The sequence below is a fragment of the Trichinella spiralis genome, assembly GCF_000181795.1.
Source record: "Trichinella spiralis strain ISS 195 chromosome Unknown Scfld2, whole genome shotgun sequence".
Taxonomy (NCBI): domain Eukaryota; kingdom Metazoa; phylum Nematoda; class Enoplea; order Trichinellida; family Trichinellidae; genus Trichinella; species Trichinella spiralis.
Window position 1 is genome coordinate 1,486,701 of NW_003526941.1, and position 15,010 is coordinate 1,501,710.

Sequence of the window (15,010 nt, forward strand, 5' to 3'; positions counted from 1 at the left end):
TTAATTTCAAATTTGTGTGCTGACGACTGTAAAGCGAAAACTTCTGCTTTTGAATTTAAATGTTCTGCAAGTGTTAGAAAAGTAAATTAATAAAAAAAGAAATTATAGTTTGATTCAACTTTACTTATACATGCATATATATATATACTGTACACATTGCTCTTTGATGCCGAATGCAGAAGCATTCATTCATTAGTCACAAAAGTAAACGGTTATCTAAGATTTTCATAAATTTTACAATTTTTTTAAATTACCTTAAAAAAATCTGCTAGCGCAAAAGTATTAATTATTGAAAAGAAATCTAAAATCAACGTACTGCAAGTTGTTCCCTAGTAAAAATTTGCCAAGCAGTGCGGCTCAAAAAAAAAAAAAAAGAAATTCTGCCAGACAATGAAAAAATGCTTCTTCGCACATTTCAGCAAAGCAAGAACAATCGAAACTACTAAAATTTTATAGGACACGATAGCAGCTTTCCTCCGTCATGAAATATATAACCCGATAAACACCGAAACAAAATGCATATAGTAAAACATCCGAACGGCTTTTTGAACACGTTTGACATCTTTGCATTCGACATTGACGGAGTTAAAAGAGGTGGGAAGAAATATTTTGTAAAAAATAGGAAAAACAATTTAAATGTAACGAAAAAACGATGAAACTGTTATAACTCAAGTATTCGGTCAGTCTTCATAAGGCATTTGAAAAAGTTGCATATATGAAACAAACAAATAAAAAGATGCGAAAAATAATGAGAGAAACCAAAATATTGACGATATCAATTCGCCATCGCTGTAATATTAAACACATTATAACAATAACTGCAATGAGGGGGTTGCTACTATTGCTGTTGTTGATTGTGAGTAGTAGGCGGTTGCGACGAATGGAAGCGGTATTAGGAGTAATAGTAGTAGTAGCAGCAGCAGCAGCAGCAGTAGTAACAACAGTGATGATGAATGATACACGATGATGATGATGATGGTGATGCAGATGTGTGATGGAATTGATGACGTGACGTGGTGCGGCGAATAGATGAGGAAAACGAACCCGTGCAGTATATAAATTGAATTGCAGCTTTAAAGCTTGCATCAGTGCTGAGGAAAAACTGTCAAAAAAAACAAAATAACAAAAATGTGAATTATGTGCGCGAGTGAGAGAGTGATAAAGAGCAAGAGGGAAAGAGGGAAAGAACAGAAGAAAACAATGCATGAAGCGGTTTCCCAAATTAAAGTCTCCACAAGAGAAACGAACGACGTATTTTACAGCAATGAAATGCTAAAAAAATATAAGGTTGGGAGAAAAGAAATAAGCATATTGATTTCTGTGCCAGATTAAAAGGCAAATTTTGCAAACAGTAGTAGTGAATTATTTCTCTTTTCAATTTGCCCAATTTCGACAAATTTCAATCAATCACATCGTTGGTGGAAATGTGATCGATCATGACGTCGGTCAGTTGGATTCAGCAATATTGGAAAAAATGCATTTTCGTGCAAAAAGCATGAAAGAACAGCACAAACACGATACCCTGGTTTGGCAGTAAATGGATACATGGTTTGCAATGTTTTAAAAAAAACTGTGCTGCAATAAGCTCGATGAACAAACGGACACAGTGGCTACTCACACAGTACAAAGTAACTGCAGTAAGTACACTGCAATAGAAAGTTACAGTTGAAATGTTCGGCTTTATGAGACCGTTGTACAATCACAATTTCACACTGCTGACGGTTCCGCGCACAGTACTGTAGAAGGGGTTTTGACGTCGACGGATACATGAGGCCCTTCATCCATCGGCACCACCACCACTTCTTCTTCTTCTTCTTCGATCACATTTGGTCTGTGCGTTTTGCTAATTTTCATTGGCACTGCCTCCTCTTCCTCGCCAAAATGTGACTCCATCTCCTCAGAGTCGGTGCAGAAAGGACCACCGTCATCAGAAATTTGCCCTTCTTCATCCTCTTCCTCGTCACCATCATCATCATCTTCTTCTTCCTCATCATCGTCACCATCGTCGTCGTCGTCGTCGTCGTCGTCTTCTTCTTCTTCTTCCATCGGTTCGCAGGTCCGTTTCATCACTCCCCCAACAAGTGTAGTTGAAGTAACCTGCGACAACGGACTGTACGACTGGGCATCGTCTTTTGGCTCCACCTTCACCCTGGCGGGATCTTTGGACAACAAACAGAGCGGATCAACGCTCGCAAATTGAGTGGTCGAGGTCACCTGAGCCGGTGGACTCTGCTCGGCATTGTCCACACAGTCAAGATCCGAGTCCTTGAACCAAAGGCATTTCTTTTTTCTTCTACAAAAAAAACGTTTTCGACCCGTTGACCTCAGGACATCCGCACTGTCAACACTAGAGCTTGACTTACTTGCAGTGTTTACACCATAAGCTCTGTTGGTCGAGACCAAATCGTGCGCGGCATTTTTTCAACTCTGCACTTTCTGCAAACAAACACACAACCACTTTTTATATAAAAAGATGATCAAATGATGATAAATCAGTTTCAAAAAAAATCCATACATACCGCTGGTTTTGTCACGTTTGCGCTTTTTTTTCTTATGAATTGCGTAATTGTCACGTGCAGACCAGCCGGGATACCGTTCCATGTGAAGTTCCCGTTCTTTCCGTGCCATGTCGTAATACTTTTGCTGTTCTTCCTTGTTCAACATGTGCCACTGAATTGCAAATAAAAATGTACATTCTTGGGACAAATACAACAAATGATAAATGAATATTGTCAGATGAATGAAAGATGAATAATAAAAAGTCAGTTGATCAAAAAAAAAAAGAAATAAATATGCAAATGTACTCACTCGACGTCCGAGAATGCGATTAATTTCCGCAGATTGGCGCTCTTTGAGACCAACTTCGGCCATAACTTGCGGTCGCATTTCTTTCATATAGAGCATAAAAGCGTTCAGTGGCTTTTTGATGTGCGCGATGCGCGTCTCCCTCTGCTTAGACAAGTCCAATCGTCTGGCGTAAGCTTCCGATTTGTCATCCTCGCTCGTGGTAGCGGAATTGTGCCTGCGCATCAACGTGGCCACACTCGTCACTGTGTTGGTCACCGCCGGAAGAGTAACTTGTGCCATCGATGCCAGAGGATTACCCAACGAGCCAGACAGTCGCAAAAACGGCGATATATTTGAACTACAGAATCAATCAATTTAATTGCCCAATTATTATTGAAAACGCATATTTTAGTTACAAGAGAGAAAGAATTTTAAGAACAAAAAAATTTTTTTCTTTCTTTTCTATTTCAATTTACTTGTGAGTTTGGCTAGGCGGTATTATTGGTATAAATTGTGGCTTGCCAATCACAGGAATTGCTGTGTTCGTTGTTGGACTGTTCAACGGACTCAACCCGTATGATGGGCTTGATGGCACGCTGCCAAACATCGGGCTGTTTCTGGCTGCCAGCAGACCACTGAAAAGTTGAAAAGTGAAACCATTATTACTGCGATACAGCAAGCAAAACTGTAATAACTATTTCTGCTAAGCTTACATTTCAACGGCGGAAAGGTATGGCGAACCGTATGAAGGAGAAACTTGGGTTGGAATCATCATCGAATTCCGAGTACCTGAAATGTGAGATATTAAAAAATAAAAAGTTTGAAACAGAATCAATTTTAATTACCCGTCTTGGTGAAGTCGATAAAATTTAAAAATGGATACGGCATCGAGGCAGACATAGTTCCATCGTTTCCAAACAACGGCGATTGTGCACCAAGAAAACTCGACGGTGAAGCGTACGGTGTGGTAACAAACGGCAGCCGATTTCCCTACAAATTGTATTGTAAATATGGATTGTGTTAATGTATTAATGTTCACAAAACACATCAAGAAGAAAAATCTTCCCTATTTCTCACGCTTGCTTAACTTATTCATTTGGAAATTCACAGTAAAAGTTGAGAGTAAAGAAAAGAAAAGAATCGTCATCAAACTTTTAACCAAATGGCACCATTGTGCAGCGCAGAAAGAGCCAACTGTTTGTTCAAAGGTCTTTTTCAAGTACTTTTTTTCACACATGAGCAAAAATTTACAGTGAACCAGCAGCAGTCAATTGTAATTAGTCAATCGATGGTTTATTTCTTTCTTTTTTCATGTTCCTTTCCTGGAGAAAAGTTCGTCTCCCAACAAACTACAGAAAAATGTACAAAACTGTGCATCCCAATACCGTGAAACCGAAGGTCGTTCATTATGAAGCGCAAGCACTTACTTGTTTTCTACCACAACAACAATATCGGTTAGGTACTACTACTAGCAAAAGAACGCGCAAACCCATATAATAAATGAAAATTTTAAATTGAATTTTAAAACTTCATGATGATGATTTTCATTTACGTCAACGGTTGTCATTCATTCAGACAAAAATCACAAAACACTAGACAAAAACAGTCATAAGACTCGGCACGTCATCAGACAGCTTCTTGCATGATCGTCAAATACAATCATCGGTTAGAGAGATTAGTAGTCAAAATCGAAATCAAAATGATAAGAAGCAAAATATGCTCTCGACAAATGTAGAAAATTTCATCTCCGCTGCTCATTGTAAAACAAATGCGTCAGAGAGGAAAGTGGAAAACAATGAATTCGTGAGAAATTTTCAGCTGACGAAACAAAACACAAGCAAAAATTGCTTTCCGCCTTTATAGCTAATACGAAGAGAAAAAAAATACATAAAAACTGCTTCAACCTTAATGATTAATTAAAAGAAGCAATTCTAAGAAGTGAATTTAAAAAAGAGCTTTACTGCAAGTGGGGTGGGTCGGGTAAAGGAAGAAAACTAGCTACTGATGCTGCTGTAGACAGCGGTTGCACGATGACTTGTCTGAAAAAATTACAAATTTCATAAGGTCGCAGATTTCATTGTAAAAGCGACCGTCAACTAATCTGATGAATTTTTGCTCGCATTTTCATTGAATACAAAAAACAAGTGACAATCGACGGCTATCGCAGTTGTATTTTCACTCTGCTGATCAATCCATTACCACTACTACCGTTGCCCCTGCTGCTGCTGCTGCTGCTGCTGCTATTATGCTATAGTTAAAGTGCCAGTTGTGATTGCTTTTGTACTTAACTGATAACAACACACAATAAGCAACACCAGAAAGAACTGTACGATAAGATAAAAATGAAAGACGAACAAAAAATAACACTGATAAAGATTTAAAATTTTTAACCAAATTTCCAACCCTAACTTGACATTTTTTTGAAATAAACTTCGCATCCCCTTATATTATATTATATTACATATTTTTTGTATATTTGATGATGCTGCTTTGTGCTACACATTTCACAGAACCACAATCAAAGGCAGTTTAAATTGACGAAAGCAGTGATGCAGCAAAGCAATGCGCAAATCGAAATACACTTGTCAAAATAGCCAAAGCTATTCATCCACCATTCGCTCATAAATGGAAAATGACATTTGAAAACATTCGTTGCTGAGAACCTCGCGTGCCAATCAAAAATAAAAATAAAAACCAAAAAGATATCATCAAGTGCCGTAGTCATTTTTCACGAGTGTTCACTACTGGAAAAGCAGAATTCATTACTCCAGTTAACATTAACTAAAACATTTTTCAAAAGCAATATACGTATATATGTTTTTTTTAATATTCCTATGTTGTTTTCTATACATGCACCACCAGTGTACTCAGGTCTTATTTCCTTCACCAATAAATTAATACATATAGATCAGTACGGATGTATGTAAAATTTAAAAAAGCAAAACTGATTCCGGCACCGCTAACCAGAAGCCGAAGTGCAATTAGCGAGCAACAAACGGCCGTGTCAAGAGGCTGCCAATTGCATCATGATGACCCGTGGGAACCCTTCGCCTTTTCCACGGTAAGCAATTACTTAAAAATGTCCTCACGAACACACACACACACACACACATTGGCAAGTGAATTTGAACAATAAAAATTGCGCTATAAACCATTCGATTTAGTAATAAAATAATAAACGCCATATCAAAATCACCAAAAAAAATAAAGAAAGGCAACAAATTGTTGTCTTATCTAAAAGACAAATCCTAAAGTGAAAAGCAAACAATATGTGATGCCAGAGAAGTGAAATGTGATGTGAAAATAAGAAAACAACATTCTGAAAAGAGTTAGTTCTACTTCAGAAGAAACGAAAAGAAAAGGCACTAAAAATGTCACGCTTTTATGCGTGTCTGCGTGTTCATTTGAAAATCTGCTGAAACGCACATTCCATCATCATCATCATCATCATCATTAAAGTGAAACTCAGCTCCAAGCAAAAGCAGTTCGCCATTTCAGAATTGCATGCACATCATCATTATCATCAATCAACAACTTATTGCCAGCTGGCTAACCATCCATTAATAAAAGAAATATCAATCATTTATCAATAAAAAAAGCTTTTATAGTAAAAAAATAAAGTGTTGGCCAGAGTGTATTTATGCACAACCACCAACAAACACGGATGCTTAAGACGAACGTGCCAATATATATACATGCGTATAAATCTATAAAAATCTGCTATTTAGGTCTTTGTTTTAATACGAGTGCAAAAACGTTTGAAAACTGTCAACGTTGAACAGGATTAAATATTCAAGAGCAGTTTGTTGGTCTGAGCAAATCGATAATTTCTTCTTTCAAATATTTTACGAGAAGGTTGCTTGTTGGGTTTTCCCTGTGCACACATCTCTCAACTCCAACTACTTACTGCCTAGTATTTTTGTAAAAGCAAGTTTCGTACTGTGGTAGTACTTCGTTACTACTACTACTATTCTTTTTTCTCCTTTTTCCCCTGCTCACAATCTTCCCACTTGATCATTCATCATTGTATATATTGTTTTTGCACTTTTCTCCGCCAAACTAGCTCTCCAACTTTCTCATTGCTCAACATGAACAAGAGCAGGAAAAATCACTATTTTTCTGTCAAAAAAATCTTTCTCCAAAAGTGCATACATAAATTTTACAAAGCATCACCACAAACAAGGCTTCAACAAAAAGCTGCATGGCAGAAACAATAGTCGCAGCAGCAGCAAGACCTGATTTTTTTCACTCATTCTGTGCCAATTTCATGCTGCCAACAATAATCACGTTACTACTCTTCACCATGTTCAAATTTTTTCCTTCTACCTATCTATCTATCTATCTATCTATCTATCTGTGTGCTTGTCTCCCCTTGCCACATTGTTATCTGTCACGTTACACTTCAATTGGTACACTTTAATTTATATTATGATTATTTTTTGTTGCATAATAATAATAATATTATTATTACTACTACTGACTGGCCGTAAAGCAAGAGCTTGTCAACACGTATAATAAAAACAAATAGAACAAGCAAAACAGTTGAAAATTATTATTATTATTATTATTATCACCACCATCATACAACCAGTAAACAACATGTGAAAAAAAAATCAATTCTGAAAGCAAATGTGCAAAGCAATTTAGCTAATATTGATTATTATCATAATTATCATATTCTTGGGTTTATTTCTTGTTCCGACTGATAAAACCCACTACTAATAATTATTGGGCTAATTAGTAAAAAGTTGCAAAGCAAAGATAAAACTAATAATAATAATAATAATATGCCGGATATTTGAATATTATCCCCTGATAAAATTGTATTAATATAAATATGAAAAAATTGAAACAACAATCCAATTAGCACAACCAACGTTGCACAGTGAGAGAGGTAGTAATTTGTGTTGCAGTAGCAGCACAGTGGACAGTGGACAGGAGAGTTTGGTTATCTGAAGCTTTTCAGCGTGACCTGAGTAGAGAAAGAGATGAACCGAAAAAAAATTAGGAAAAAGTGGGTGGAGAAAGGAAAAAGAATAGAAGAAATAAATATTATAGAACAAAAAAAAGGAGGGCAGAGGAAAAGGGCAAGCTGCTGCTGTTGAGTTAAGAAGAAGAAGCGTCAAAGCCACGGATTCTCGGTAAATTGTGCCCCTCTGAAGGAGGTCAAGCGAACCTTTTGTCCTGCCCTTCATAACGCAGTCAGTTCAGACTAAGCTTCACGCCAGCTCGGCTCGAATCGCTCTACACGTCGGCTAGGCTGGGGTCGTTCTCCAACAATGGTCGACAACAAACACGAACAGCAATTCGAGCCGACCAATTCGATTCGGTCGACACACGCTGGAGGGCCTGTTTGGCTAGGCGCCGGCCGTCGGATTAATCGCTCCCGAAACAATAGCCTCGCTATTTGCACTAAGCGGCCAACTGCCCCTCCCTTCTCACGCTGAGGGTCAGCACGACGCGCCTACGCTTCTTTCTTTCCCCTCTTCAACACAGCTCTACTTTACTTTCTACTACTACTATTTCTTTGCCTTCATTTACACCAAACAGCAGCACATGCACCATAGTACAATATTAACACACACGTGTGTGTGTGACGAAATAGAATCATCAGCTAACTGACTAGCTAGCTAGATGGATAGATCTACTTTACCAACTAAGCAACATTTACAAACTGCACACTCAAGTGGTTACCACAAGCGGACAAGTAGTGCACGGCCGTCGTCAATATCTATTTTAACCCTCTCTATACTACTGCTTGCTGCTGCTACTACTACTATTGAACCCGATTTTTTCCTTGTACACACACACACACACACACACACACACACACAAATATGCTTTTCCAATAATTTTCCTTCCATCAATTAACATTAACAATTAAACCAAAACTTCAATATACAACGCTTATACATACATATATGACAATTTCAAAGAAAAAAACTTCATCACTTACGATCATACAATAATATTCCCTCTCTTCACAGACAATAAAAACAACTGCATGTAAAAAAATTGGTTAAATCAAAAAATTATGACGATAACAATTCTCACAAAGGGTCTTCCTTTGTCAATCATGAAGCTTAATTCTCTTTTGTCAATTTGAGAAAAAATAACAACACAATAATTCCACATATATATATATATATGTGTGTGTGTGTGTGTGGTGTGTGAACAGAGAATCCTATATTCAAACAAAGCTGCTGCTCGTCTTTTGCTGAAAAGTGGGCGTGCAATTTTTGCTTTTTATATTGCAAATATTACTTCCTGTTTTGCTAACTTGACAAATCAACCGAGAACAAAAAAAACTAATATTGTTTGCTCATGTTTGACAAAAATCCACCCGCATTCATTTTCGAAACAAACGCCTTCGGTAAATTTCAACAAGCTACTTACTCAACAGCCGCTAATCTTTACACATACACACACAGACACGCATATGTATATATTTATATTTGATTGTCAAAATGCCATATTGAAAAAAATTATAGTATTTTTTCTACTTCATACACTGTCTAATAGGTCACGCCTGCTTTTCACGGCAGAATTTTTTGTCTGTTTGCGCATGTCATTAAATATTTTGATTACCTGCTAATTTCGCTTTTGTTTTCTTTTAATCTCCCATTTTTCAAAAACTCACCGCCTATACACACTAATATACAGGGTCGAATATACAGATTGGAAGAAAAAACGTTTTACATTGATTAATAATTTTCCACTGAATTCAAATCAATCATCGTCATCAAATAGTGAAAGTGAGAGAAAGAGAGATAACAAGAAAAAAAAATTAAGCCAAGCCTTTGCTGATAACCGTCGTGATGATGATAATTATGATTATGCAAAATGTTGTCTTGGTCAATCTGCTGTCATAACTGGAACACAGGAGAGGGCAAATTGCAGAATTGAATAAACATGGAGCAGTAGTGTCTATTTTCATTTCTGTTCTCTCTCTCTCCTTTAGGCTAATCTCAAAGCTTTCCTCTCAGTGTATACAGTTGTATCATTTCAATTGAATGTGCATGAGAGAAAATAATAAAAATGCCGCATGAGCAAAACACAACATATGCCACATTGATTACAAATATGTATGTATGTAGATGAATAGGCACGCAAAAATGCCATCATCATAATAGTCGTCGCCTAGTAGAGGAACATTGAAGAAAACTGCAAAGAGCCATTGTCCGCCTAGATTTATTGTTGTAGCCTGACGACCAGACTAGGCTTTGTCCATCCATCATGGACAAGGTTTTCTGGGCCGGCCGGCGAATGGCGCCGCCCTGAGAAAAAAAATAAAGACCCAGGAAAAAAGAGGAAGAAGAAGAAGCAGCAGCAACGAACACCAGCACCAGCAACAGTAGTAGAATACGAATAATAATAAGAAGAAGAAGAATAACAAAATGAGAGAGAGAGAGAGAGAAGAATGAAAAGTGACAATTGAAAAAAGCTCGCGGTCAATCATTTTCGACGTGAATGACCAGCGGAGCAAACGAGAAGCCACGAAAATGCGGGGGCCGTTGACAACTGACGGCCCCGAGCCAGTCTGCACAATGCCAAACGCGCGCCTGACGCGCGGCCGCTAATTATATGCCCAGCTTTTGACGAGATGTCAACTGTCGGACCGCCCAAACGAGACCAAACGTCAGAACACTGAGAGAATAGAAGAAGACGAAGACGAAGATAAAAAATATCACTATTATTAAAAATTAAACTAATTATCACCAAGCTAATTATTAATTATCTCCTTCTTCTTCTTCTTCTTCAATTATCACAAGTAAATTTCAAAAAATAGAAAAAATTCTGAAACAGTCCACGATTAGAAAAGTTGTATACATGAACCATGTTATATATATAGAGTCGCTTCAACACACAAATCGATAACTAGCAAACAACAACGAGCGGTTTTGTAAAAGAAGAAAAAATAATAATCATTATTATAATTATGAAATAACAATCAGTGTGGAAATTTTCCTCAGAGCTATTTTCCCTTCAAAGCTGCCATCATCATCATCATCATCGGTGATTGTTGTCAACTGCCGAGCGACCTCACCCAACTCAAATAACCCCTCTACATATCTCTATATCTCCCCGATGATCATGACAAATTACAATTGAAATTGTTATTTTTTCTAATTATTATTACTGGAACAATTGGAAAAGCTGAATCGATTTCACAGTTGTAAATTATTATTTTTTCCATTTCACTGAAACATCATTATCGTATATTTTATACGCGACGAAGAATAATAACAGATAGCACCTCTCGACTGGCCACCACCAAAAGGACGCTTCACTGAACCGATAGCCGAACGCTTCAAAGCGCCCAGCCAAGCCATGCTGAATCAATTATTATTATTATTAGTGTATTATTCATTTTTCAATTCCACCGCCTGCCTCACCACACAAACTACTGCCACCATCACCAATAATTCGTCTGCCGCTTGGTGAGAACAACTGTGCACGACGACGCTATTTGTTGTTTCACGGTGAGAAGCTGAATGTTATTTTTTTTTCTTTCATCTTCTTCCAATTCATCTTTCCTTCATTTTATCAATTTATTATATTCACTTATGAAATATAAAAGAGCAACTCGTCCAAAACCCCTCCAAAAGAAAAGAAGATGCAAGCAAAATGTTCTCTCCCAATGATGAGATGATGATAATGTGCTCATGTGCATCTCTGCTGCGTTTATTCTATAATATTCGCCTCGACTTTGTGTTTGTAGAGCGAAGGCAATGCACGTTGGCTGGAGCGCGCTAGCGGAGCTTTATCGTGCGACCGTTGTAGTCTCGTCAGTCAGTCGAATGAGAAAAGTGTATGAGAGAAGAAAAACTGGAAACACAGAAAACCGGAGTCGACTTTAGAAACACTGCTGCTATGCCGGCATGAAGGCTATGATCGTCGTCGTCACATAAATCATTGACCACAAAATTGATTGAAGCAGAAAAAATACCAACCAATAGACAAATAAATAAATAAATAACCGCACGTGCCGGATCTCAGCATATACAGATCATTATTATAATTGTCCAGTGGAACAACACTGATCATCGACCAGATGTAGAGAGGAGAAAGCTCTTATGTATGCACAGATATGGAACGGGGAAGAGAAGTTGATCGTTGGCGAAAAATAACGTGCCAACTGCTGCTAATCACTTTTCACCTCCTTTTCTACACACATACACATACATATATATAGACACATTCTCGTTCCTCTTTCTTTTCTCACAATGTTTTCTCTCTTCTACTGCAGATGATGATGATTATTATGATGCATGTTTCTCTCAATCTCTCTCGGCTACACTTCAATCCAGCCGGCTTGTCACACAAACATACACACAGCTTTTCAACAAAACAAGCGCGCACACACACACACACCACTCTCTTTCGGAACGAACGTTTTATCCCAGCTTCTTCCCTCTGTGTGAACTGAACTGAACTGAACTGAACTGATGAAGCAGAGTAAAGTGAAAAATGTTGTTGTCGTCTTTCACGTTTTTTTCTCTTTGCATTCTTTCTAAGCTCTTCAATCTTTCCCCAATCCACAATGCATGCTCGAAGCTTAGCAGCGCACGATCAGTGCATCACCACTCAACTCAACTCAACCCAACCCAACCAGGCTAGCGTTGAAAAAGAGCAAAACGAAAACTTAAACCCTCCCCCTCCAGCCATAATGTATACTCCATATATATACATGTTCAGGCACAGATTTTGCTCACCGTATATTTTTCGGAAAGCAAAATTAAACAATACGAAAAATACCAATTGAAGCAACAAACTAATAACAGGCAAAAATAGGTTGAAATGACGCGGAAAGTGGCACAAACAAAACTGTTGTGGTGGTGGTGGTTGTGGTGCAGTAGCAGCAGCAATTTTCTCGTCGGTACAAGAAAAAAGGGGACAAATACCCAGCACACGCCGTGCACGCCATTATTGCAGTCAGTCAAAGAAAAGAACCAAATAGAATGACAAAAAAGCAAACAACAACAGCAAATAATGCAGAAATAAAACGGTAGAAGAGGAAACGTTCCCTCGGAAAAAAGCACAATAATAAATGGAATTTCGCTTACCTGCAACATCAACGGAGGCATTGTAGCGGCTGCGGCTGCGGCTGCGGCTGCGGCCGCGGCGGCCGTGTAAGAATAGGGTATATACAGAGCACTGTTGTTCAGAGTTGGAGCCGACGAGTTGGCCGACGCGGTCGAACAAGGCATGGGAACGGTCGCCAGACTGCTGGGCAAAGGGTTCCGATGTTGCACTGACATTGAAAACTTTTTGAACGCCGTAAATTTATCTGCAATTAACAACTTTTCAATTAGGCGCCAATTCAATTCCGGCTTGTTTGTTTGTTTACCAGTTTGGGCTGCCGGTGTCGCAGGCGCTTGCACCGCAGCCGGAGCAGGAGCCGGCGGCGGCGGTGGCGGAGGCGGACAAGGCTCGGCTCCGTTGGTACCGCTGGTCGACACCGAAACCGGAGCCGTAGCTTGGACTCTGGAAACGGTGACAGTCGGCTCGGTATTCACAGCAGGGCAGCTGTTGTGGCTGCCGCTATTACTCGTGCTACTGCTACCAACAACAACAACAACACCGTTGCTGTTGCTGCTATTGCTATTGCCGCTATTGCTGCTGCTGCTGCTGCTGCTGCTGCTGGCGGTAGCGGTGGCAGCTGTGGTAGTAGTAGTAGTAGTGATCGTTGTCGTAGAAGGCGGGGCAGCGACGTCATCGCCGGAGGCAGCTTTTGGAATCTCATCTTCGGCCATCCGGCTCAAATCGCCCTTCTCCTCGGTGACAATGTCGCATTTCAAGCGAACAACCCCTTTGGTGTCGTCGCAGTCACCTTCGCTGCGGTACGTCTTCGGCTTTTCCTCGACGTCCTCAGGCATCTTGTTCTTCTACTTAATTGCTGCTGGCCTGCGTGATTTCAGGTGAACAAACGATCGCTGCTTAACATCATCGTCGACATCGGTTGAACGATTTGAAAAAAAAATACAAAACCAATAAGCCACCAACAACAACAATAACAACAACAACAACAGAAACGGTCAACAATGAACAGAAAAATGGAAAATATTGTCAAAAAATGCTGTTGTGCGTGCGTGTGGCTTGGTTGAACGACAGGCTGGCTGGCTGTCTGGTTGGTTGATTGGTCGGTCGGTAGGTCGGTTGGTTGGCTATTTGCGACAAATGGAAAAATTTGTTCTCCAATAAAAAAATACGACAATTTTTTTCCTTCCAACAACACCAACAATTATGATAATTTAAATAGCCAGGCAAAGAGCAAACTTTGCTGAGAGCAACTGAAATTGCAAAAATAAATTTGAACAAGAAACAACAAAACAAAGCGGAGAAAACAAGTAGCAACGAGAAAAAAAAATTCACACATAGCACGCGAGCGCGCGGTTCGAGAGTGAGAAAGAAAAAACAGAAACGCATTCGCGCGTCTACTACGGTTGTTCAAATGGCGCGAAATTTGGATGCGCGTGGACGTGTGCGTTGGTCACCACGTCGCGCCCGAGGACCAGACAAACCTGAGACTAGTGACCACAACAAGCCGGCGAGAGACTGTGCCGTCGAGGCGCGGTCACTGGACGGTCAACCAAAACCGCTAACCAATTAGCCTCAGCGGCGAAAAGCGCGCGCGCCGAGGCCGCCGTCGCGCAGCTCGTTCCGACCGGCAGGCAGGCAGGCAGGCAGGCAAGCCGGCCGGCCGGCCGGCCGGCCCGCAGGACGGCATAGACAAAGCCATCGTTACAGTATGACCAATTGTTGATCGACAAGATTGAATTCGACACTGCCGTTCGGAGTGGTAAAAAAATCTAAAAAAACAATAACAAAAAAGTAAAAAAAAGATATACAATGTCTGTTTGGCAAGTGTTGCTTGAAAAATTAACATTCTACAAAAGTAGTTGATATTTACCATTCGTGTAAAACATATGGATGTGAAAAATAATAGTGCGATTGCATTTTTCATTTTGCAAAATCCCATGCGACATGTCGAAAAAGCACAAATGTTGTTAAATGTAGCCCAGACGTCTGTGCATATGTGCTTGGTGGAAATATACGTTGCGACGATGAAACGGAAAATCATCACAACCGACGGCCTCCGTGTTCAACAACGGCAGCAATGTGAAATGGAAACGGCGTGAAAATATAATTGCGCTCCGGAATGGAGTCGCGGACAGACGTGAAACGGCGCAAAACTGGAACGCATCACTGTCAAAGCAGC

The 15,010-nt window shown here is 39.5% G+C and overlaps 5 protein-coding genes across 5 annotated transcripts; 1 reads left to right on the forward strand and 4 right to left on the reverse strand.

The window, feature by feature from the left end:
• Positions 1 to 192: 192 nt before the first annotated feature.
• Tsp_02817 (zinc finger protein ZIC 3) lies at positions 193 to 1,086 on the reverse strand. The gene is made up of 3 exons (XM_003379099.1): positions 820 to 1,086; positions 760 to 789; positions 193 to 216 (listed from the first exon to the last, which is right to left on the reverse strand). Exons 1-3 carry the CDS (start codon positions 1,084 to 1,086, stop codon positions 193 to 195), a joined length of 321 nt encoding a protein of 106 aa, XP_003379147.1.
• Positions 1,087 to 1,707: 621 nt separating this feature from the next.
• Tsp_02818 (protein pangolin, isoforms A/H/I) lies at positions 1,708 to 4,280 on the reverse strand. Its single transcript, XM_003379100.1, has 8 exons — positions 4,215 to 4,280; positions 3,633 to 3,777; positions 3,501 to 3,576; positions 3,264 to 3,422; positions 2,809 to 3,145; positions 2,520 to 2,670; positions 2,364 to 2,436; positions 1,708 to 2,293 (listed from the first exon to the last, which is right to left on the reverse strand). Exons 1-8 carry the CDS (start codon positions 4,278 to 4,280, stop codon positions 1,708 to 1,710), a joined length of 1,593 nt encoding a protein of 530 aa, XP_003379148.1.
• A 3,719-nt stretch (positions 4,281 to 7,999) lies between these two features.
• On the reverse strand, positions 8,000 to 8,352 carry Tsp_02819 (putative CheW protein). Its single transcript, XM_003379101.1, has 2 exons — positions 8,290 to 8,352; positions 8,000 to 8,251 (listed from the first exon to the last, which is right to left on the reverse strand). The coding sequence occupies exons 1-2, from the start codon at positions 8,350 to 8,352 to the stop codon at positions 8,000 to 8,002; spliced, it is 315 nt and encodes a 104-aa protein (XP_003379149.1).
• A 1,890-nt stretch (positions 8,353 to 10,242) lies between these two features.
• Positions 10,243 to 11,120, reverse strand: Tsp_02820 (conserved hypothetical protein). Its single transcript, XM_003379102.1, has 3 exons — positions 11,018 to 11,120; positions 10,737 to 10,852; positions 10,243 to 10,434 (listed from the first exon to the last, which is right to left on the reverse strand). Exons 1-3 carry the CDS (start codon positions 11,118 to 11,120, stop codon positions 10,243 to 10,245), a joined length of 411 nt encoding a protein of 136 aa, XP_003379150.1.
• A 1,876-nt stretch (positions 11,121 to 12,996) lies between these two features.
• On the forward strand, positions 12,997 to 14,401 carry Tsp_02821 (SMEK protein). The gene is made up of 2 exons (XM_003379103.1): positions 12,997 to 13,299; positions 14,051 to 14,401. The coding sequence occupies exons 1-2, from the start codon at positions 12,997 to 12,999 to the stop codon at positions 14,399 to 14,401; spliced, it is 654 nt and encodes a 217-aa protein (XP_003379151.1).
• The last annotated feature ends 609 nt before the right edge of the window (positions 14,402 to 15,010 follow it).

Coding starts and splice junctions, on each gene's coding strand:
- Tsp_02818 (XM_003379100.1), bottom strand. CDS start 4,280: ATGGGTTTGCGCGTTCTTTTGCTAGTAGTAGTACCTAACCGATATTGT. Junction 3,577..3,632: donor TATCGACTTCACCAAGACGG/GTAATTAAAATT, acceptor CTCACATTTCAG/GTACTCGGAATTCGATGATG. Junction 2,671..2,808: donor ATCGCATTCTCGGACGTCGA/GTGAGTACATTT, acceptor TTTGCAATTCAG/TGGCACATGTTGAACAAGGA.
- Tsp_02819 (XM_003379101.1), bottom strand. CDS start 8,352: ATGGTGCATGTGCTGCTGTTTGGTGTAAATGAAGGCAAAGAAATAGTA. Junction 8,252..8,289: donor TAGTAGTAGTAGAAAGTAAA/GTAGAGCTGTGT, acceptor AAAGAAGCGTAG/GCGCGTCGTGCTGACCCTCA.
- Tsp_02820 (XM_003379102.1), bottom strand. CDS start 11,120: ATGGCTTGGCTGGGCGCTTTGAAGCGTTCGGCTATCGGTTCAGTGAAG. Junction 10,853..11,017: donor CTGTTATTATTCTTCGTCGC/GTATAAAATATA, acceptor AGAGATATGTAG/AGGGGTTATTTGAGTTGGGT. Junction 10,435..10,736: donor GGAAAATTTCCACACTGATT/GTTATTTCATAA, acceptor CTATTCTCTCAG/TGTTCTGACGTTTGGTCTCG.
- Tsp_02817 (XM_003379099.1), bottom strand. CDS start 1,086: ATGCAAGCTTTAAAGCTGCAATTCAATTTATATACTGCACGGGTTCGT. Junction 790..819: donor GTAGCAACCCCCTCATTGCA/GTTATTGTTATA, acceptor TTAATATTACAG/CGATGGCGAATTGATATCGT. Junction 217..759: donor TTGATATCGTCAATATTTTG/GTTTCTCTCATT, acceptor TGAAAATCTTAG/ATAACCGTTTACTTTTGTGA.
- Tsp_02821 (XM_003379103.1), top strand. CDS start 12,997: ATGGGAACGGTCGCCAGACTGCTGGGCAAAGGGTTCCGATGTTGCACT. Junction 13,300..14,050: donor AAACGGTGACAGTCGGCTCG/GTATTCACAGCA, acceptor TAATTTAAATAG/CCAGGCAAAGAGCAAACTTT.